This window comes from Chenopodium album, chromosome 27 (assembly GCF_948465745.1).
Source record: "Chenopodium album chromosome 27, dcCheAlbu1.1, whole genome shotgun sequence".
Classification (NCBI taxonomy): domain Eukaryota; kingdom Viridiplantae; phylum Streptophyta; class Magnoliopsida; order Caryophyllales; family Amaranthaceae; genus Chenopodium; species Chenopodium album.
The window spans coordinates 33,132,437-33,154,404 of NC_137860.1; the positions used below are offsets into that span (position 1 = coordinate 33,132,437).

Consider the following 21,968-nt stretch of genomic DNA (forward strand, 5'->3'; position numbering starts at 1 on the left):
AATGAAATTAGGATAGAGAAAATAAGAAGGCTGCTAATTTTAGGATTTCACCAGGAAAAAAAAAAAAAAAAAAAAAATTAGTGGTGGCTGATTTGCAGTCAACGATTCTCTATTTGTGTTCATGTGTTGGTCAATCCAAGTTTTAGGAAGTCTAATCCTTATCTTTTTACACTCAATCTAGTCTAAGCAGTCTTGCTTAGAACTTAATCTTCATTACCTCAAAAAAATATAAAAATAAAAAAATAAAAAAATCTTCCTAGTTCCTACAATTCATGTTGTCTTGTCTGTAATATCGTGTACACCATTGTCATTAGTAATTTTTTCTAAGAGAAAAATATAGTATATTTTATCAATAGGTTATGTTTACTACGGAGGAAAGTAAAATGTAAAACCAATTCTTAATGTTGTAACAAATAAAAAGATAAATGAAAATACTATACATATATGGAATGATTTTTTTAGAAAAAAGATGGTGTGCAATATTTTCTTAAGTTTCTGACTAACATTATTTGTGTCAAAAAAAAAAAAAAAAAAAAATACCTAACGTTATTTGAAAAATATATGATTAATTATTATGGATATCTATAAGAACTAAAAATTATTGTTAGCAAATCACTCTCGTATTTTTTAAAAACAAATATTATCGTATAAATAAAGACCTAAAAATGGAGTAAACGTAAGTCTTATAATAATTATAATGTATGACAATGGCTCAGGGTTATCCAATTCTAAAGTACTACTCTTTTTATTCCTTTTGTTTGTCATATTGCAATTTTGTAACTTTTTAATCTTTAGTTGATGAGAAACAAAATTAGTGGGAGAAATTTAGAGTTGGATTGTGTTGACACTATGAAGAAAACTCAATTAACAAAAAGATATATATAAAAAAAATGGAGCAATCAAATTGAAATAGAGGCTAGATACAAATCATACAATACAGTTTATGAAAATGTCATAATCGCGAAAGCAAAATTACTTTTACATCTCAATTTAATGAATAAATTAGGAATAGATTCATATTCAATGAAGAACATCTCATATTTTCTTACCCAAGAAATAATCCAAAATTCTGAGGCTTGTTTTATCAAGAAATATCAAAAGTCAAATATAATTTTCACTTGTGAAGTTTTGATAGTGCTGGCCAGTCCAAATTTAGAACACTTCAACACTACTTGTAGCTAGTATGAAAAAGATGAAAGACTGAAAGAGATTGACATAATTGCTAGTCCACTTGCCCAAGTGGTTACCCATTCATTTTGGCCTTTCATTATCACTTTTAAGGCTTTTTAGTACTCTAGTGCATTTTACATTCCAAATTACAGCTTTAATTTTTATTTTTTATTTTTTAATACTTGTAGTAATTAATTTCTTTCTGGAGTTTTTATAATCATAAGAATTTCTTGTCAAAAGTATTACTCAATATAGACTTTATCATATTTAACATTACTTTGCAATTAAACAGTTTTCAAAAGACCTACTTTTTAATCCGTATTATATCTAATTTATAATCGGTTAGACTTTCTAACAAGTACTCGTAACAACCACAACCCCCTCACCCCACCCCTCTTCTTCTCTGATCATACAATCATGTAATCATTTACTCTCTTTGTGGTCCATTTTAGCAAGGAAAAGAACAATAAATACAACCATGTCAACCAATAAGAACATAAAATAGCTCAAAAAACAAGTGATTAAAAACAGAAATCCGCCTATCAAATATAAAAGAATACTTACAATGTATGGCATAGAGTTGATCATTGAGCTACATATGTGGTGGGACTTGGGAGTGCATGAATGATTATGTTTTTTTTTTTTTTTTTCCATTCATGCTAGTATACAAATGACTTTGAACAACATGGTCCCTTTACAAGGGCAACTTGCCCTGTCACAACCACAGATTTTGTGCACTCAGATCTGAATGCTGGCTACATGCCTTATGAGTGTTATGACTTCATGTACGATGTACCAGTTAACAAAACAACAAACAAAATTCAAACTTGGTAGCTACTCCGGGATCAAATCTCACCGCCGGGAGGAGGAGGAAAGGAGTTATAACTTATAAGAGGAATTTTGAATAGGTTGGCTATGTACTCCAGATAGGTAGGTCAGGTCCAAGCCTAAAGTGCTTAAATGCTTTATCCTAGTGATGATTTTTTATCAACAGAAAATCGATAAAGAGTAAAAAGCAGTAACACTGCGAGTTCATGTAATATGTCACTGAGTTATTATCGGCAAAACCAGATACGTGCAGTCCACTGATATAAACCTGTACAGATATTCTCCTCTTTTCCATCATTCGTGATCGAACTGATACAAACTGATGAGTGGAGGGAATTTATAACTACTTGTCTACTCATGTCAGGAAGAATTATGCCAAAGGAGGTTGCTGAAAGCAGCTCAAAATTAACCAGCAGAAATTGATTCTTCAAGACGCTTTGGTAGTCCTCCACTTGCAGGCCTTCAGAGAAAAATACAAAGAAGTTCAAACATGTCAGTAATACAGTTAAAAAGAACAATGTGAAACGAGTAGCCACTGAGTCATGAGAAATTGAACCAAACTATATCAGATATACTGTAGTAATCAGGATTGCCAAACACAAAAGTAAATTGAGTTGCACTTGTAGATCATTCATCTTGTTGTGTTTAGTCTCAGCTGGCCTTTTTTAGTTTTTTTTTTTTAAAATTAAGTTTCCATTAAGGTTCCACCAATCTATAGCCAACAATGATTGAGCCCAACCAGCAGTTTTTACCATCATTTCAACCAACCAACCCATACATCAATCAAAACTTACATGTCATGATCTAAGAAACTGTGTTCATATTATCCACATGGGGCAGATGAGCACTAGGACCATGCATTTTATGGTTTAAGTATTTGCTAGAAGACATGGTTTGAAATCATCAAACACCCAATGTAAGACCTAGATCTCATCCAATGTTAGATGAAAACAAGGTGTCCCTACTCACTGCAAGAGAGTAAGATATGTAAGAGGCAGGCAGCTAGCCAGCCATCATCGTTAAAGGTGAGTTATTTACCCGGACAATCAGAAGGCATAGCCCATATATACATACAGCTCCTCTCTTAGGCTGCGGCCAAGTGAGTTCCATTAGGCATTGTTCAGACTTCAAATTCAAAGTGCCAAGACTACTAACTGCCAATTCCTAAGCGCAAATTTATTAATTAATTTCTCTAGCCATCTACCATCATGTTGCTAAAGGATAAAGGCATTCAAGCCACAACAGACAACTAAAGCAATACACTTGTACGATTACTCTGGATCAGTTTTAAGTAGAGCATTAACAGGGCCTTGTAATTTTATACACTCATTGTAATCTTGCATTTTTTTTACCCTTGTTATCATTCGAATACTTGATAAAATCCCGCTTATTACAAAATGTGCATTGAGACTTGATAGTCTCCCCACATTCATCATTTTACTTTCAAAAGTCACATCTTCCCACCAAATGACTCACTTTGTCACCTTACATTATCCGATCAATACAAGTATCCTTAATGCAATGCTATAAATAAAATCATTTTAGGCAGCATATATACAGAATATATAGAGGCATGCTGTTATAGAATTACCCATGGCAATAAACTTTACAAATAAACTTAGTAAGGATTGAACTTACAGTCCACTTAGAATTTTAATAGAGTCATAGAAGAACCACTGCATAGTCACTACAGGCCCCACCAGTGCAATTCGAACACGCAGACTCCTAGTGAATAGATTCAGGAACCCTATATTTTTTACAGCCTGAAAGGAAATAAAAAAATAATTCAGTTTACTAATAAGATGTCTAAATAGCATGGATTCATATGAAACACTATCCCCACCTGAAGCACAGAGTCAGCCTTTTTGTTGTAAAGAGAGGAAACAATGACATCAGCAGGATTTGAGACCAAAGTGCCAACAGCTCCAGCTGCATAACCAGCCAAGCAAGTCACACCAAGCTGCTGGAATCTAGAGCAGTCTTCCTTTCTTCGCTGAAGTATATCACGGTATATATGGTGAACTGAATGCTCAAATGTTGAAAACATCACCATGGAAACTGTGATGGGGGCAGAATAAGGAGACCATAAGAAAAGAGATCCCTTAATTCTTAAGAATACATCAGACTCTTTACCTTTAAACTGAGAATCTTAAGTAATACATTTTACCCTATAGTAATATTTTACCTATACAAGAGTCCATTTGTTTTACTTATACAGAAACCATTTGTTTTACATATAGCACAGAGTCCATTTGCTTACCCTCTAATACAAGAGAATATAGTTAAAAGAGAGTTTATGATCCAACAAGAAAAGAAATGCAATAACTCAATCTCCCTCTCCTTCACTCATCTTAACTTCTTAGTTCTTATCAAATTTGTATAAACAGTGAACGTAATTCAACCTTATATGCCACCAAATACTCAATAATGCCTTTAATATGCTTGCATAGACACATCATCATCATGTCAATTATTATCATATTGAACCTATCCATTTCCCTATGTTATAAAACAACAACAACACATATACACATCATCCTCATGTCAACTATTTTCGTATTGAACCTATAAGTTACCATGCAGACATTGATTTTCATGATGCAGGAAACAAATAAGTAGACAGAATCAACTTTATCAATTACTAGAATCGGACAGATAGAAAATCAGTGTCTAATGCTAAAAAAATTAGGGTATGTTCATCGTTGACAGATCAGGTTTTTAGCTTGACATAATCCATATATCTGCAACTTTAAGGAAATTACAGATACTCAACTGCAGCATTCAACTCACCAGATTAACAAAGGACTTCTAGGACTACAAACAAGAAAGCAGGTAAATGATCAATTGAGAAATGCAAGTTAGGCATTATTACATGGAAGATTACGTCCCCAAAGTGGAAGAAGTCCTTTGTAAAATCTGCATTAGAAAAACAAAGATTAGTCATTTTGTTATTTAGAAAGAACACATATACCCTTATGTAATGCAAAAGAAAAAGCTTAAGCACGAGACAACTACCCTGACAAGCCTTCAGCTCTGTATACTTTGGGAAATCCATCAACTAAACCCTTAGCAAAGTTTGTTTGTGTCTGGACGCGGACTTTAATTGATTCAAAAGGGCAGAGAGCTACATCAGCAAATACTTGAGCAGATGCGCCACTCAAAAAATATATCATGCTCCTGTTTTGACCTACTAATACATCAGAGTAGAGCTTCTTGAAGTACTCATATAGACCAAACTTGCAGCCGCCTTGAATCCCATATCCGAAAAACTTCCCTGACCAACCTCTCCAAAGGCCAGAAGCACCATGTTCACTCCATAGAGTTGAGAAACCTGATGAAATGCCATTATATTTAATGGGATTCACCTACTAGTTCAAACAAGTTATAATTAGAAAGAAACTCCAAACACATTAATCCTATTACCAATTTGAAACAAACTTAGGTTATCTTGACTGACAATCCACAGTAATTATGTACACCTATTATTTAGAAAGCTTGAGTATTTAGTGCTGGCAATCTCTGACCCAACTAAGGTTACACAGAAAACCAAACCCAAATAATCCAAAGTTATTTGGTCATTTATCATAATTTGATATTTTACTAAGTTTACTTTGGTTTGATATATATTCGGTATCATCTCAAATCGATCAGAAACCAAACCCGATCAACCCACTGACCGGTATCACCGACTCTTACAATTAGTGTAAAAATTACAGTAATTAAGGAGAAATGCTAATCCCTTTTTCAAAATGTTACCAATTTAACAAAGGCAAATCCAACAATTTTAGCAAAAATGGGCGGTATATCATTATATATATATTCTAATTAGCCAACTAAATCTACATAGACCATCAAAACTCACTCACATTAATCACCCAATAATCAGTGATTGCATAACAAACATACTCAAACCAAATAAGGTCAACACATCAAATTAAAACATACAATAAGCATGAAATTTATCAAGTATAAGCTAAAACCAGAGATTAGCTGAGAAAATAAACAAATAAACAATCTAACAAAATGTGAAATTAAACAAGGGTTTAAGAAGGGTTTTAGGGAAGAAAACTGACTTGCATATTAACTTTAAGAACATCAAGAGGAGTAATGGCCAAATGGGTAGTTCCAGCACTAAGCATTCCACCAATGGTGCAAAGACCATAATACCCAGGTGAAAATTCCTCGCAAAATCTGCCTTCAACCCCTTTCATTTTCTCTAAAATGTTCATCTTTCCAAGTTTCAGATTTGTTCTGATTTCTGGGGGAAAAACCCAGGATTCCTCTTTTGTTTGCAAACAAAAAATTATTGTTTTGATAAAAGGAAATCCAGGATTCTTGGGAGATCAAAAAAAGGGGAAAAGTGTTTGTTTTGTTAACGTCAGAGATTTGACAGAGGAAACTTTGGAGAGAAATAGGATCGTTAGAATGACTGAAGAACATGTATTTGTCAAGTTTGTTTGTGCTTTGTTTATCGTTTGTGATTCTTCCACGTTACATGTTGTAATATACGGTTTAGAGCTTAAGTGGAAAATAAAATTGTGACCTTTTTTGGTGGGAAGGGAATTGAATAGGTTTCACACTTTTATTTATGTTCGATCGCGTGGATATCAATTAGATTGATCGTTACGAGTTTAATTTATGTCTACGGTGTATGATTGAATTATGTGTTTGTGGCTCTCTCTAAATCCACAACTTAAACTTATTCAATTACTCCATTTGTATCACAAATGCAAAATGTGTATTGTGGAAAATTGATAACCAATTGTGTCTAGATAAAAGAGTTGGTGCCAAAATTTTGCATAAGACATTAAATCACATTTGCATAAAAAAACATTATGAGTAATTGTTAACAATTATTTAAAAGTAAAATTAATTATGAAAATTATCTGAAGTATACCGGAATCATAAATTGCTGGTAATACAAATACAATGATAGAGATACTTCTCTGTTTCTTATTTATTGTCTCAGTTAGAATTATGAGGTACGAAGTAATAATGATATCTCTAGGTATGTATATTTAAACCAAGTACTACCTTTGTTGATTATTATGTGCAACTTTGAAATATTTTATGTCACAAAGTAATAAATTGTTGGTAACACAAAATACTTTTTTTTTTCCTGACGGAATGTTGCACATAATAATTAGCGCCTGTTCACATTTACTGAACTGAGCTGAAGTGAACTAAATTGAACATATTGGAGCTGAACTGAATAAAGCTAAAATGAATATTTATAAGAGAAGAAAATTAAGAGCTAAACTAAATTAAACTAATTGAAGCTGAACTGAACTAAACTAAAATTAAAAATAAAATGAACAGACCCTTAATATTCGATATAAGTAAAACTAAAAACCAAGGTGTCATCACAAGCGAGTACGTGACTATGTTTTAAAGTATTCGTATTTATTTTCCCATAAGTTATTACTGGACATTATTTGCATTGAAATCTATCAAGATTCTAAATAGGACAATAAAATAAAAAACATATAGAGTAGTATTTTAGACAATTGGACTAAGTCATCTATCTTAAATGTAGGCCCAGCCCAATGTAAATGTTTTTTTTTTTCAAAAGAAGTCTCCATATAGTCCAATTGGCCCAATGTTTTTAGGAGTTTGGGCCTGGGAGGTTATTCATAGTTAAACTAGAGCTAAAAGACAACAATTCTTAATTATTGTTTCATTGAAGATGAATGTCCTAATCATTAAAATACTTCAATCATGTTTTCTTTCCAAATTAGAAGCAATTAGAAAGACTTTTAGTGGAGTAACAAAGAATTGTCTAGTGATGGATTGATGGTACTTTTTTTTGAGAAAAAATGGATTGATGGTACTTGTTTAATAGTAAATGGTAAAATTAGTTTTATCTAGAAAGCACTAACTCTGACTTTTTATGTAGAAATTATTAGAAAGAGATACAATGTTAAAATGCATAATTTACAAAGATCACAATAGAGAAAAGTGGTAAGAATCCTTGAATTAACCTTCAATTGATTGCGCGGACTTCTATCATATATACATTTGCATTAAAATGGATGGAGTATTAAGTTATTACTCATATAAAAAAATATATATATATCTTACTCCCAGAATTGCTGATCAAATCAAACATGTAAAAAATTTAATTATTTATTTATTTTATTTATTTATTTTGAGTGGGAAAAATAAAGTAACTCGTATAGAAGTCTCAAAAAATTAGTAGATCATGCTATTTTATCATTTCCCTTTGGAATCCTTAGCTTTTCTTGAGTTGGGGAGTGGGAAAATTATTAAAGCAGCATATTCGAATATCAGCCAAAGCAACCACACTTACCACAGTTGCGGAGTAGCTATCATGTTCATGACGCTACTCCTCTTCTCTACAATGAAATAACATTTTAATGATTTCCAAAACACAGAATATAAAATTATAAACCAAGTATTAATGCTCCTTATTCATAGAGAATAGCGTTTAAGCCGTGGAAATGTAGCACTTTATAACGTAGAGTGTGTTATGTTCATCTTATTTATTGTTAATCATATATATTGAGATAGATTAGTATTATTCATTTGATTTATACAATAGTCTGATTTATACACAACTAATTGTAATATATTTGTCCACTACCTTAATTATATAGTTATTCATTTGATGTTTTGTTGAAAATACTTCCATAATCACTTTATCATTTAACTTAACTCATACTACTATAAAAGGGTACGTAAATTACAAGGACTTCTTAAAATAGATATATGAGGGCAAATGAGGAAAATGACTCCACATTCACTGTTATGATAAAGATTAATTAAATTAATGACTCTATGATTAATGCAAAGACTTAACTGCCTAATTTTTCTAATTATATAGGGAAGTAAAGATCAAAGAGGTTCAGAATTTGCCCAAAACAGGAAGGTCCAAATAATTCCAAGTAAAATATCTTGTGTAATCTAGGTTAATCTTTAGTATTGTGGTAGCTTATAATAATTTAACATCTCATCACTTTACAAAGTTATACAGTACCTTATAAGACCCTGACCTTTCAATTTGTTTCTTTAGTTATTACCACTACAAACTTCTTTTTGTCTCTCAAATGATACGATTGGTAGTATTAGAGATAATTTGTGTCTCAAGTAATCAAATTCTACCACCTCATCCAATTTATCATGTAATAAAAAAATAATACCCTATCACGACCTTTACATGAGAGTCCGTTGGGCTTGAAGTGTGAATGTAGTATCGGCTTTGTTATACCAGCACTTAATATTCCACTTTAAAAAGAGGGTGGATGAGATTAAAACTCGTGATATTCGATCTTGTCATGTTGACTCTTGATACTATATTAAAGGATCAAATCATCAATTAAGCTTTTGGATGAAATCCGATTTATATACACTATGAAGATAAAAGAGAAATTCTTTCAATAAATAAAAAGGGAGTGATAAATTGTTCTCTCAAACGGAGAAAATATATGGCAATCAATTGATAGATAAATCTATACCTAAATACATTGTTTTGACAAATCAAAATCACGTGTCCTAATTTAGTGCACCAAAAAAAGTGTACATAAATATGTATCAAGTAGAAACAAGAGGTTTCAATCATCATCTTAAATTAATGTACTCTTTTTTCTTTTTTTTTTTTCTTTTTTTTTTTTTGGATGTGGAGTGTTTTTTCTCTTATATTGTAACAATGTAAGCTCATCCGAGTATAACACATGTCATCAATGTAATACGGAGTATTAGAAAGTCTTTATCTCTTGGCTATAACAATTTTTATAGGATAAATACTAAAATGTTATTATCATGTGCATCCTAAGAAAATATTATAAGTAACCTACATCTAAATAAGCTAAGATAGATTATGAAAGCAACATAAACACAATTATATTAGAACAACCCAAAATAAAATTTATATATATGAGTAGCAACTAATTAAGAAATGAAATCATATGTCATTTTTTGAACAGTAATATAAACATGAGTAGAATTTAATTCAAATCCATGAAACAATCAACTTCATTCCAAGTTCAATCAAAAGAATAGTATCAAATATTTTTTTTTTTCAAGAAATAAAGTTTCAATCAAACGAATATATCTTTACCAAACCTCACTTTATAAGATGCATGATCACTAGCTACTAGTCACATCCGCACCAATAATAAATTGTATAATCGCATGATTAAAACTTTATCTTATAATTAATCTTATATTTTACTGTAAAGTCTGAAATAGATCGTAGGTTTAGTGCATATTATAGAACCAAACTTTAATTTACAAAGTTGCCTGCTTTACAGTGAATACAAGAATTTTAAATCGATTAGCATGATTAATAAATTGAATGGACATGCATGGTTGAAAGTGACTAATGTGAGAATATATAATATATAGATTAATTGTGTGATTATTTAAAAATTTGCGAAATTTTTGTTTTATTCAGCATTTTAGCAGAACTAGGGTTGCTCAAGGATTAATTTACACTAATTGGTGCTATAGAGTAATTCGTATAGTATTACAATAACCCAAAATTTAACTATCTATAAACATGATTCATTTAGGCAAATTTAGGTACTATAGTAATAGGAGATGATATTCGTGCAAGTAGTGTATTAGCTAGGTACAATCAACCACAGTAATATAATTATTAGAGGTACTCCGTAGCTGTTATATGAGTTATTTGGTACCCCTTCAAATTTTATTATTTGCTCCATTTTTCATGTACGGAGTTTTAAGAGATATAATAAAAAAAAAATTAAATAAAACACATAATACCTTCAAGTTTCTAATATTAAACACACAAGATCTAAGGGCCTGCTTTGATTGACTGAAATGAGCTGAACTGAACTGAACTTATTGGAGCTGAACTAAACTGAACTAAATATTTTATGAGAGAAGGAAATTAAAATAAGAACTGAACTGAACTCAGCTGAAAATAAGCTGAAGAGAACATGCCCTAACAGCTAACACTCACTCCGTATTATGTTGCATGATACTCACCTCAATTGAGCCCCAAACAATTAAAACAAAATCAAATATAGGCATTCATTACAAAGCCTCAAACATATAACCAAAAAAAAAAAGGATAATAAGGGCCTGTTCACATTTACTTAATTTCAGTTCAGTTCAGTTCAGCTCTAATCAGTTCAGTTCAGTTCAGCTCCAATCAATTCAGTTTAATTCAACTCCTAATTTCCATCTCTCATAAAATATTCATTTCAGTTCAGTTCAGTTCAGTTCAGTTTAGCTTAGTCCAGTAAATGTGAATAGGCCCTAAGTCACATTTATATATCCACAACAATCTTATAAATGTCTATTTCTCAAACAAATAACATCTATACACATGTAAACTTGTAAATAAATTCACTTTATTGATATTAAATATAATCTAAGTCACAATGATTTAGTGAATTGTTATTCTTGCCAATGATAACAAACCCCAATTGATCCTCATCATAGTGGTATGCAATAATGTTTCAATGTGTAACAGTATAAATCGTCCGAGTCAATAACTAGCTACTCGTATAGACTAAGCGCGGGATGATGTCAACAAAAGAATGAATAGCGCCAAGAGTAAGCACAACATCATCATATCATATTCCAATATTCCTCTAATAATAATATCACGAAAACAGAATACTATGAAGAATTGAGTGAGTGTATTTTAAGCTTGACAAAAACCTCAACAAAAACTGCGTCAATCACTCTGCTTCTAGACTAGAGAGAAAACACAAGAGCAAAGCTTAGGTGTGTTAAACCAACAACAACAGCAAGGCATCTGTCAATTCACTACACAATCAGTCGGTTGCCAAAGGGCATGGTGATGACCTCAGTTTTTGCAACATTTTTTAATTTACCATTTTTGTTTTTGTTAATCATCTTGGGTTTTTTGTTTTTTTTCAATTATATTCTTGAGATTTTGTTAGTACAAGTTAAAACTATTTTCTTTTTTACTAGCCAATACTTTGTTGGCCAAATTGCAGTTCATCAACGGTTAGAATTCTCTGAGATATTCCATATTTTTTTTTATTAAATTATATCCTCACTGAAAAAGTTTCGATTTTTCTGGAAGGTAAGTAGCAAAATTTTCTTGAAAGTTGTATTTTTTTAATTGTTTTATTTTATTTCAGATTTTATCTCTTTCATATGATTAACAGTGATTAGAATTATCTGAAATTCTGTACCATTCTATTTCTAACTTGAAGTATCATTTCTTTTAAAGTTAAGTAACAAAATTTTCATGAAAATTGGTTATTTTCTCATCTGGGTCAGTCTAGTTTCCTGTTTCTTGCATGGGTTTTATGTTTTTCTTTGATTATTTTTTTTATTCCATTTTTAATTAATTGGGGTTTGCTGTATTTTGCATGTGTCAATTTTTTCTATTTATTTAAATTTCTTTATGTGATTTAAGAATTAACTGATGTTAATTGAGTTTTTTTGATTGTGGGTTTTCTGACAGATTATTGAAGAAGTAGATTAATTAGAGGTAAAAATGAGTGGGGCAGTATTAGTTGCAATCGCTGCAACGGTTGGGAATTTGTTGCAAGGATGGGACAATGCTACTATTGCTGGTAATTTGCTCATCAATTCTTAATTCATTTCAATTTTTGATGTTTCAGTAGCTTAATTGTTAATTTTTATGCTCCTGAAATTTGCCTAATTAAGATTATGTGTAAACTATAAAGTTGGATCCTTGACCAATTTTACATTATTGGTAAAAACATGGGAAAACCCTTGCAAAAAGATGAAACGGGAAAATTGGAGAAAGAATTGATGATAAAAAGAAAATTTCTGTCTTTTTTCAATAATGATCTTTGTGGTAGTTACTTTAATGGATTAAAAAGGAAGTAGGAAGAACTTTAAAGAATGGAGGGAGTACATGATTTCCGAGTGATAATGAAATATATATGCATTATGTTTTTGAGGAATTCGTTTACATTGATTTGTTAGTAAGTTTAGGATCATGAATTTTGGGTTTCAGGCTTACTAAGAATTTTGGTGGGGTTAATATCTTTGTTTTATTCCAGGGGCTGTGTTATATATTAAGAAAGAATTCGAATTGGAGAGTGCACCAACTTTGGAAGGCTTAATTGTGGCTATGTCATTAATTGGTGCCACTATTATCACAACATGCTCTGGGCCGATTTCAGATCGTATTGGGCGTCGCCCTATGATGATTATTTCCTCTGTATGCTTCTTTGTTAGTGCCTTGATAATGTTGTGGTCTCCCAATGTTTATGTTCTACTCTTGGGTCGGCTATTGGATGGTTTTGGAAGTGGTTTGGCTGTTACTCTTGTTCCTCTTTATATATCAGAAACAGCCCCAACTGAAATAAGGGGTACATTGAATACACTTCCTCAGTTTACTGGTTCTGGTGGAATGTTTGTTGCGTACTGTATGGTTTTTGGGATGTCATTGATGGAAAAACCTAGCTGGAGATTGATGCTTGGGGTTCTATTCGTTCCATCCATGATTTATTTTGTACTAACTGTATTCTTCTTACCTGAGTCTCCTCGATGGCTTGTTAGTAAAGGAAAAATGATTGAGGCCAAAAAGGTTCTTCAACGATTGCGGGGCAGGGAAGATGTCTCTGGTTAGTCTTCTGCTACTTCCATAGTTGCATTTGCACTTTGCTTGTACAACTTAAGTCGGTTGTCAAAATTATCTGCATTTTTAATGATAATGAAGACTTCCTGGTTAAAATAGACAAGCATGCTACCAAGACATTAAATAGACCAACAATTGAGAGTTCAGTGAAGGTAAGCATTATTCGCTGACTGACAATGAAATATAGCTGATAATCAATGTTAGACAGACCAAAGTAGATAGTCAAATGGTCAAATTAAAGTAAAGGGAGTATGATTGTTGATTGGAAATTGGAAGCTAAAGCATGTTATATCATTTACATATTTTTTTTTGGATGAACAGCTGAAATGGCTCTACTTGTTGAGGGACTCGGAGTTGGAGGTGACACATCAATAGAAGAATACTTAATTGAGCCAGATGCTGAAAACACTGAGGACCAAGATCCTATGGTTGTCAAAGATCAGATTAAGTTATATGGGTCTGAAGTAGGCCGATCCTGGGTTGCCAGACCCGTCACTGGCCAGAGTATGCTGGGCCTTGCATCTCGCCAGGGAAGCATTCAGAATCCTGGCAGTTCCTTTGTAGACCCTCTTGTCACACTTTTCGGTAGTGTACATGAGAAGCTTCCAGAACAAGGAAGCATGCGAAGTATCATCTTCCCAAATTTTGGTAGTATGTTTAGTATAGGAGGGAAAGATCCTAGAAATGAAGAGTGGGATGAAGAAAATATTCCTGGGGATGATGATGATTATGCTCACGATGATGAAGATTATGCTGAAGAAGATGAAGACCTACGAAGTCCACTTATATCTCATCAGACTTCAGGTACAGATAAAGCCATGGTTGCTCCTGCTTCGGGCAGCATGTTCAGCATGAAGCCTAGTAGTTTAATACAAGGAAGTGAAGCTAGCGGTATTGGTGGTGGTTGGCAGCTGGCTTGGAAATGGAGTGAGAGAGAAGGTCCAGATGGGAAGAAGGAAGGAGGATTCAAAAGACTTTATTTACACCAGGAGGGTGATGCAGGGTCTAAACGAGGATCTTTGTTATCTCTTCCTGGTGGCGATGTTACTGGTGATACAGACTATGTTAAGGCAGCTGCACTAGTGAGTCAACCAGCCCTTTATTCGAGGGAGTTTATTGAGCACCGTGCAAATGGACCAGCTATGGTTCACCCTTCTCAGACTGCTGGAAAAGGACCTAGTTGGAGAGACCTGTTAGAACCTGGTGTCAGGCGTGCATTAGTTGTTGGTGTTGGACTTCAACTTCTTCAGCAGGTAAAAGAAGCTATTCCTTCTAGAAAGCATGTGGTGCTAGAACAGGGCTTGTTTTTCAAATTATTGTTTTACCTTTTCTACTCTTGCCTACCTTCATCCTCTTAGCCTCTTGTAATTCCTTTCTCTTATAGCTGTTGCTGATACATGACGTCAATTGATTTGTTTGACATTAGCGACATTTTGGACATGATGGACTGTGATTGTCTGATTTATTTACAAGTTGCTAGCAAACCAAAAGTGGTTTCCTATTGAATCATATAATGGTATAAAGTCTGAATTTATGTGCAGAACACTGTGTAGACTGTAGAGAATATCAGTTTCCCTTTGAGGCCTTTTTGTGTATAGATATTTGATTCAAGAGCATTAGTTACCGTTTCATATCAACACCTTCGCAGTTTTAAACATTCCCCTGGGATCAGAGGATGTGGGAGCTATGTTCTAAATTTACCACAAATGAATTCATTTCCATACAAATTTAGCGGACACACACATCTGTCCGTCATTCTCATTTCCTAATTTTTAGAAATGAAAGCTTTTCTTGAGTAGGCTGGAGCCAATTTCAATTAATGTTCAGTATTCTCTAACATTCGTATGTGCGTTTTTATTTTTCTTGTGAATTGTAATCTGGTCTTATGATTCTCACATGCATTTATATTTTTCTTGGTGCAGTTCTCTGGTATAAACGGGGTCCTGTATTATACTCCTCAAATATTAGAGCAGGCTGGGGTTGGTGATCTTCTTTCGCACATGGGTATCGGTTCTTCCTCTGCGTCATTGCTCATCAGTGCACTCACCACTCTTCTTATGCTTCCTGCTATAGCTGTTGCAATGAGGCTTATGGATATTTCTGGAAGGAGGTAAGTTACTTTCACTACCCAAAGGCCTTTTGTTTCATTGTAAGAAAGCTATTTTGTGATTGCTTGTCCCTGCTATGATGAGGCTTTAATTGAGCCTGAGGCTGAGCCAGGCGGCCAGGCCTCAAGCCACAGAAAGCAATGCCTGGTTCAGTATTCTCTAACATTCGTATGTGCATAATTTTTTAGGCTGAACCTAAAAAATGTTGTTAGCATATTGCCATATGTTATATTTGGATGTTTTTCAAAAATTATTTTTCAAGTATATTTCAATCATTTCTTTGATTGCATGATGCATCAAAAAGGCTGTAACTCAGCTTAAGTCAAAGTTATACCTCAAAATTTTATGTAAGCCTTTCCTTCCTTTTTGTGACATGTTAATTTATGTTTCTTGGCAGGACTTTGCTGCTGACCACAATTCCTGTATTGTTCCTATCGCTAGTCGTCCTGATACTCGCAAATCTCATAAAGATGGGCACCACTGTGCATGCTGTGATATCTACAATCTCAGTAGTTCTCTACTTCTGCTTCTTTGTTATGGGTTTTGGCCCAATCCCAAATATCTTGTGTGCAGAAATTTTCCCTACCAAAATTCGTGGTCTCTGCATTGCTATTTGTGCGCTTACCTTTTGGATTGGTGATATCATAGTTACCGACACCCTTCCTATCATGCTTAATGCTTTTGGACTAGCTGGCGTCTTTGGCTTCTATGCCGTTGTTAGTTTTATTGCATGGGTTTTCATCTTTGTAAAGGTTCCTGAAACAAAGGGCATGCCCCTGGAGGTAATCACCGAGTTCTTTGCTCTTGGCGCAAGACTCCCAACAGAAGACAAGGATTGATTTGCAGTTTTCATAGGGTTGCTAAATGCCAAGGGAAAGGGTAGTATTCCCAACTCAGGATATTATTGGTCAGTCCAAGTAAATAGTTTTGTTGCAGCTCTTTTGATTACAGTTTTTCTTAAAACTTGGCTGTTTAATTACCAAATTTCAGACAGTGAATTATTTCCAGTAATGGTGGTCACATTCACGAGCTTGAGTTGTTTTTCCACTTCTTAGTTCAGTGTTTATAACACCCCATGGAACACTAGATATGGGAAATGTTTTTTCCCTAATTACTTGTCGGACGCTGTTAAAATTAGTCTCACAATAATTGGCATGAACTATGACACCAGTAGAATTATTAACACAAATTTGTCTGCATAATTATATTGACATAAACTAGACTCCATTCCCTTCCTTATATGAGGCCGGTTGTAGCTTAATCTCTCTGTTGTATACTTATTATCCAAAAAACAAAAACCCTTAACCTGCTGCTGCCACTGGTGAGTCTATCAGAGCTCCGCCCTTAGACTTTACAAACACTCACTGACATAAACTAAATAAATAAAGCTAACATCAAAGAAAAAGAGCAAACATATATGAACATTCAAAGTCATGAGTTTCATTCTGATGATTGAAGAAAAAATAGATACTTTTCTTTCGCTCTGTTTGCATTGGACTAACCTTTATTTGAGTTTCTAAGTTTCGTCTAAAGGTTTTAATTAAACCGATCTCAAACAGTTGTCTCAAGACCCCAGCCACTTATGCAAATAATACTTGTGAGCGACTGAGCGAGACTCGCATTAGGGCCTGTTCTCATACGTTTATTTTCAGCTCTAATAAGTTGAGTTGAATTCAGTTCAATTCAGTTCAGCTCCTAATTTCCTTCTCTTAGAAAATATTGAGTTCAGTTCAGTTCAGTTCAGCTCTAATAAGTTCAGTTGAGTTCAGTTTAGTTCAGTTCAGTCAATGAGAACAGGCCCTTATTCTATCATATACGGTAACAACAACGTGTAAACTCAATATATATGGTTCCAACATACACTTTAATTTGTTAATTTTATATTAGTTTAAAAATTTTTAAAAGTGGGTCAAATCTTATGCACAATTAATATACGAGTAAATTCTATATTCTCCTAGTCACCTAACAATGGCATCATTTAAGCGAAAGTTTTCCCTCCTTGACTCTCCCTCCCCGTGTCAACTTTCTACGTACGCTTAAGTTAAATGAAAGAGTTCCCTCAAAAAAAAAAAAAATAAAAAATAAAAAGAAAGTTAAATGAAAGAGAGATTAAAACTATGAGTTTGTCTAGGGCATCTGCTAGAGTGAGCAAGGGAGACTTATAATCAGAACCAAATAGTTAAATAGGATTTGAGACGAGCTTTTAAGATAATGGGGCTTCCACTATAATTGGTATATACCTTATACTAAGAACAAAAAAATTATCAAGGCACCATATCAATTGCAAGCATCTTGAACTTTAGAAAACAGCATTAAACTCATGAACTTAAAATATCTTAAAAAAACATAACAAATTTAGTGGTGCATGCACATAAGTTTGATTAATACAAAAAAACCACTGTATACAGTATTCTGCAGCAACATAGTAGAAAAAGTAGTACATAAAAAGCTGCTTTCACTAATGCTAATGGCATATCTCTTAATTATCAAAGAGCTCTAAAATGCCAAGAATAGACAATGTGAATTATGCCCAAGTACCTGGAACTTGGCTCCTCTGTCATGGACCATTGGACTTCCGTTTCAACCAGTATTTTATACTTGTACAACTCAAGCAAGTCATCCACTGTTGGTGTTTCCACGACAGTTCTGGTCTTCATATTTGTTACACCGTGATAAATCTTCTTAAGCAATTTTGTGACTAACTTCCCTTGGGGGAGGGGGGGCATCTTGGCCGAGAATCAGGGTCTTGGACAATCACAAGTGTAGAACAGTATAAGAGCACCAAAGGTTCAGTGATGCTGATGAGTGATGAATGAAGTACTTCTCTGCCAAACACACATAGTAAATTTGTCTCACTAGACCAAAGCAAAAGCAACCTTGCAGCTTGATATGATCCCCATACTCTTGGCACATACATATGTACTATGTAGCAAGATGCAAAATCCCAAACCACATAATACCTTAACTGACAATGCTAGAAGAATGTCATAATCAAATGCACTTGAATGGATTCCTATACTTCTATTCAATTAGATTTAGCAATCTGACATATATGACACACCCGCTCCAATCACCTGAAGGTAGGTAATTATAACGAAACAACAAAAAATACACCACTTCCTGCTGTTATTAAGGCAGATATGTAAGCATATAGTCTTGCGGCTCTTGCCTGCGCATCACATCAGGCTCTCTCGTATGCACCTCATTGGCAGTGCCATGGAAGCCCTGATGGGCAGACAGCCCCCCACAGTGATGACATTTACCAGCTACCAGAACTAATTGTCTACAAGATGGACACGATGAGTGGGACCCAAGCCATTTATCAATGCAGGATATATGAAATACATGGCCACATCGTGGAAGAACCCTCGTCATTTCTCCATCAGAAAACTCTGTCAAGCAGATGGCACAGTCAGCCTGTTTATTACTATCACCTGCTTCACAAAGATACTTCATTGTAGGCAGTAATTGGAGGGTCTTCTTACTGAGACCTGATGGAGGGGGTGCTGAAGTATGAAAGACTGGAGCTGTTGTGAAAAGATGGAAAGGGCGGTAGAGACACACACAGCGTGCTGCCATTGCAAGGCCAACTGCACAGATAAGAGCACAAAAGAGAGCAGCCAAGATGACGACATAGTCTGATTGGGTAGAAGTTAGTCCCGCATTATTGGCAGACACTGACGTGTTAACTGCAGAAAGAAGTCTTAGACCAACAACCATGACTTTTCCTTCTTTTCCTGTTCTCTGTAATCTTTTCAAGAGAGAAGAAGAGAGGGGGAGGGGGGTGTTGGGTTTGTAATGAGTACAAGGGTGTGCATATAAAGGGTTTAATCTCTCAGAGGTTAAGTCTGAGCCTCTAGGTCTGCAAAGCTTTTATAGTAATAGCGATATGTAGTAAGTTGCTGTCAACCAATAACAGGACAGAAATTTTAACTTTCCTTCCTGCCCCCTCAAAAATCTATTAAAAAAAAAAAACTTTTTCCTCTCTTGATTCTTTAGAGAGACTAGGTAAGCATGAGCTTATAAAGCAGTTTGCAGCTCAACTACATTTAAGGCCCACCATCCAAAATTATTTCTATTGTAAATACACTAAATAGCAATATCTCAGCAAGTAACAATATAAAGACTTGGCAATGTACTCATGTCATAGTCTTCCAATAGTTCCCAAGACTTCATAAAATGCTCATCATTAAAAAAATGAAACAATTGCCTAAGTAGAATTTTAACCTCCTTTCTCAAAATGGTATACAGTTTATCATACATGTTAAGGCAGATAACGTAAACTAGAAATCAGACCACAAAACTACAGGGAATAAGTAAACTGCATTCAAAGTAAAGCACCAACACTAAACAAATTACATGCAATGAAGTTTTATCTAGTAAGCATCTAGTTCATTTAAGAAGAAATCAAACATACAAGAAAAGACACTATGAAGATTATAAAACCTTCATTTCACCGAACATACTAGCATAAAAAAAATTGGTATATATAATAGTTATTGACCTCTTCCTCTTTTTGATTAGTAATATATTGAGTGTGTTATTTCTGCACTGTGTCAGCCTGCTAGGAGATTAAACTTCTTGAGACAAAGCTCCATAAACAACTGACAGTGTTTGAATAGTTATGGCCAATGGACATAAAAAAGTGCAATGCAAAAGTATAAACCATAACAAATCCTAACAAGGACACTGATTAACAGGATGTGGAACATGTGTTCTTTCCACTATCATTATATATCTTCTTCTAAAACAGCTTTGTATCTGGCACTAACAAGAATTAAAGAGCAAATAGTTTACTTGGTCAGTGGCAAGCATCTCAGATTTAAACAAATGCTTGAACCTGATAATAAGCACAAACACACAACAGCATGACTGCTGCTTCTATAGCCAAGTTTATAAGCAGAGTTCCATTTCTACAACTACCAACTTTATTCAATAATAAAACATGCATATTTTATAGCATAAAATGACAAAAAATTTAAAGTAACTTTTGGTAGTGGGATAGACTACATGAAAAGGAACTCTCCACAATGAGCAGAAAAGGTGATCTATAAAAGAATCTGGTTCATTCTTTTACGCCTGTGCTTCTGTTCTCCAACGCCCACCATCCATTTTTCCAACATTAACCTAAATTCCATCCAGAAGTACACTGAATGATTCCCAATCAATAATCTGAAAAAGGACTTCTTAATGAAGCTCAACGGGCGCATGATAACAGGCAACACTGACTAAAGTAGTGACAGTTTCAAGTAAATATTTTTTATTAATAATTTGTGTAAGCGATAATTATTAAATGACACTTTTAAGTTTAAACCCATAGAAGAATATAGCAAATCTAAGCAAGTAAGACAAGGAAGCATTATAGCAGCAAATGCATGAGCCAAGAGTCATTTTGAATGCAGGTGCCCCCAAGGTTCTCTCCATTTATTTGCCAAAAAAATTAAATAAGATTAAGATAACCAATTAGTAACAGACAACAAACAGATAGCAGCAATAATAGAGCAGCAGAAGTATATTCTCACAAAATATCTTCTCCCAGTTCCATACAGTGTCTGCTTCATCACACAAGTATTAGATAGTCTATATGGGTGGGATTCATCTAGCATCTGTGCTGGCAGAAGCAAGATTATGAAATTATAATTGAGGTGTCTCCGCAATATACTAACTGCAATAGTAATAAATAAGAACCATGCAATTTTATCGTTCATTTTCTTATTCCTTCAGCTTAGTGAAGTCATTTCAAACTAACTCAGGCAACAATGGGAATATGCTCCTTGGGAACTATTCCTACAACCATTCACTCATTATTGAATATGGATGACTCTAAGTCATAGACAACAATATTTTATTATTTGACATTTTGACAAGAATCGGTAAAAGAAAGGAAGACAAATACTAAGGAACCCACAGCTTCTAGAGGTTTGTTAGGATTGTACACGTTTCAGGAGAGCTCCTCTACTTTTCATCTACCCTCAAAAGACCTAAGACAACACAACTCAACCAGCATATTAAAAGCAAGAAATCATTAAATCTGAATTCAATGGTGCTTGCCTGCTTGGGATAAAAGACATAGCATTACCACCAATAATTTCCTAGCTGCATACTATTGCACCCTCTCTTCCAAACATTTCACTCAAAGGAATAAAGTATGGGTGGTAAACAATAAGGTTTGCCTACAGATTCTCCTGTTCTCATAATGAGACAACCAGTAGCAGCAACCAAATCCTCGTACAAGACCTATATTAGTTCTGAAGTCCTTCAACCCTTCCCCCTCCCACCTAAAG

The 21,968-nt window shown here is 34.0% G+C and overlaps 2 protein-coding genes and 1 pseudogene across 3 annotated transcripts; 1 reads left to right on the forward strand and 2 right to left on the reverse strand.

The window, feature by feature from the left end:
* Positions 1 to 1,711: 1,711 nt before the first annotated feature.
* On the reverse strand, positions 1,712 to 6,478 carry LOC145620724 (mitochondrial phosphate carrier protein 1, mitochondrial-like). The gene is made up of 6 exons (XM_081675435.1): positions 6,072 to 6,478; positions 5,014 to 5,363; positions 4,871 to 4,914; positions 3,842 to 4,056; positions 3,637 to 3,761; positions 1,712 to 2,458 (listed from the first exon to the last, which is right to left on the reverse strand). Exons 1-6 carry the CDS (start codon positions 6,225 to 6,227, stop codon positions 2,404 to 2,406), a joined length of 945 nt encoding a protein of 314 aa, XP_081531561.1. The 5' UTR covers positions 6,228 to 6,478; the 3' UTR covers positions 1,712 to 2,403.
* A 5,005-nt stretch (positions 6,479 to 11,483) lies between these two features.
* On the forward strand, positions 11,484 to 16,795 carry LOC145620713 (monosaccharide-sensing protein 2-like). Of its 2 annotated transcripts, none has more exons than XM_081675421.1 (6): positions 11,484 to 11,788; positions 12,428 to 12,539; positions 12,996 to 13,562; positions 13,898 to 14,829; positions 15,499 to 15,686; positions 16,082 to 16,795. In XM_081675421.1, exons 2-6 carry the CDS (start codon positions 12,461 to 12,463, stop codon positions 16,521 to 16,523), a joined length of 2,208 nt encoding a protein of 735 aa, XP_081531547.1. In that variant the 5' UTR covers positions 11,484 to 11,788; positions 12,428 to 12,460; the 3' UTR covers positions 16,524 to 16,795. The 2 variants fall into 2 exon arrangements, with proteins under 2 accessions (XP_081531547.1, XP_081531548.1); XM_081675422.1 differs by lacking the exon at positions 11,484 to 11,788 and adding an exon at positions 11,931 to 12,040.
* Positions 16,796 to 18,054: 1,259 nt separating this feature from the next.
* On the reverse strand, positions 18,055 to 19,844 carry LOC145620727 (RING-H2 finger protein ATL80 pseudogene; annotated as a pseudogene).
* Positions 19,845 to 21,968: the final 2,124 nt, after the last annotated feature.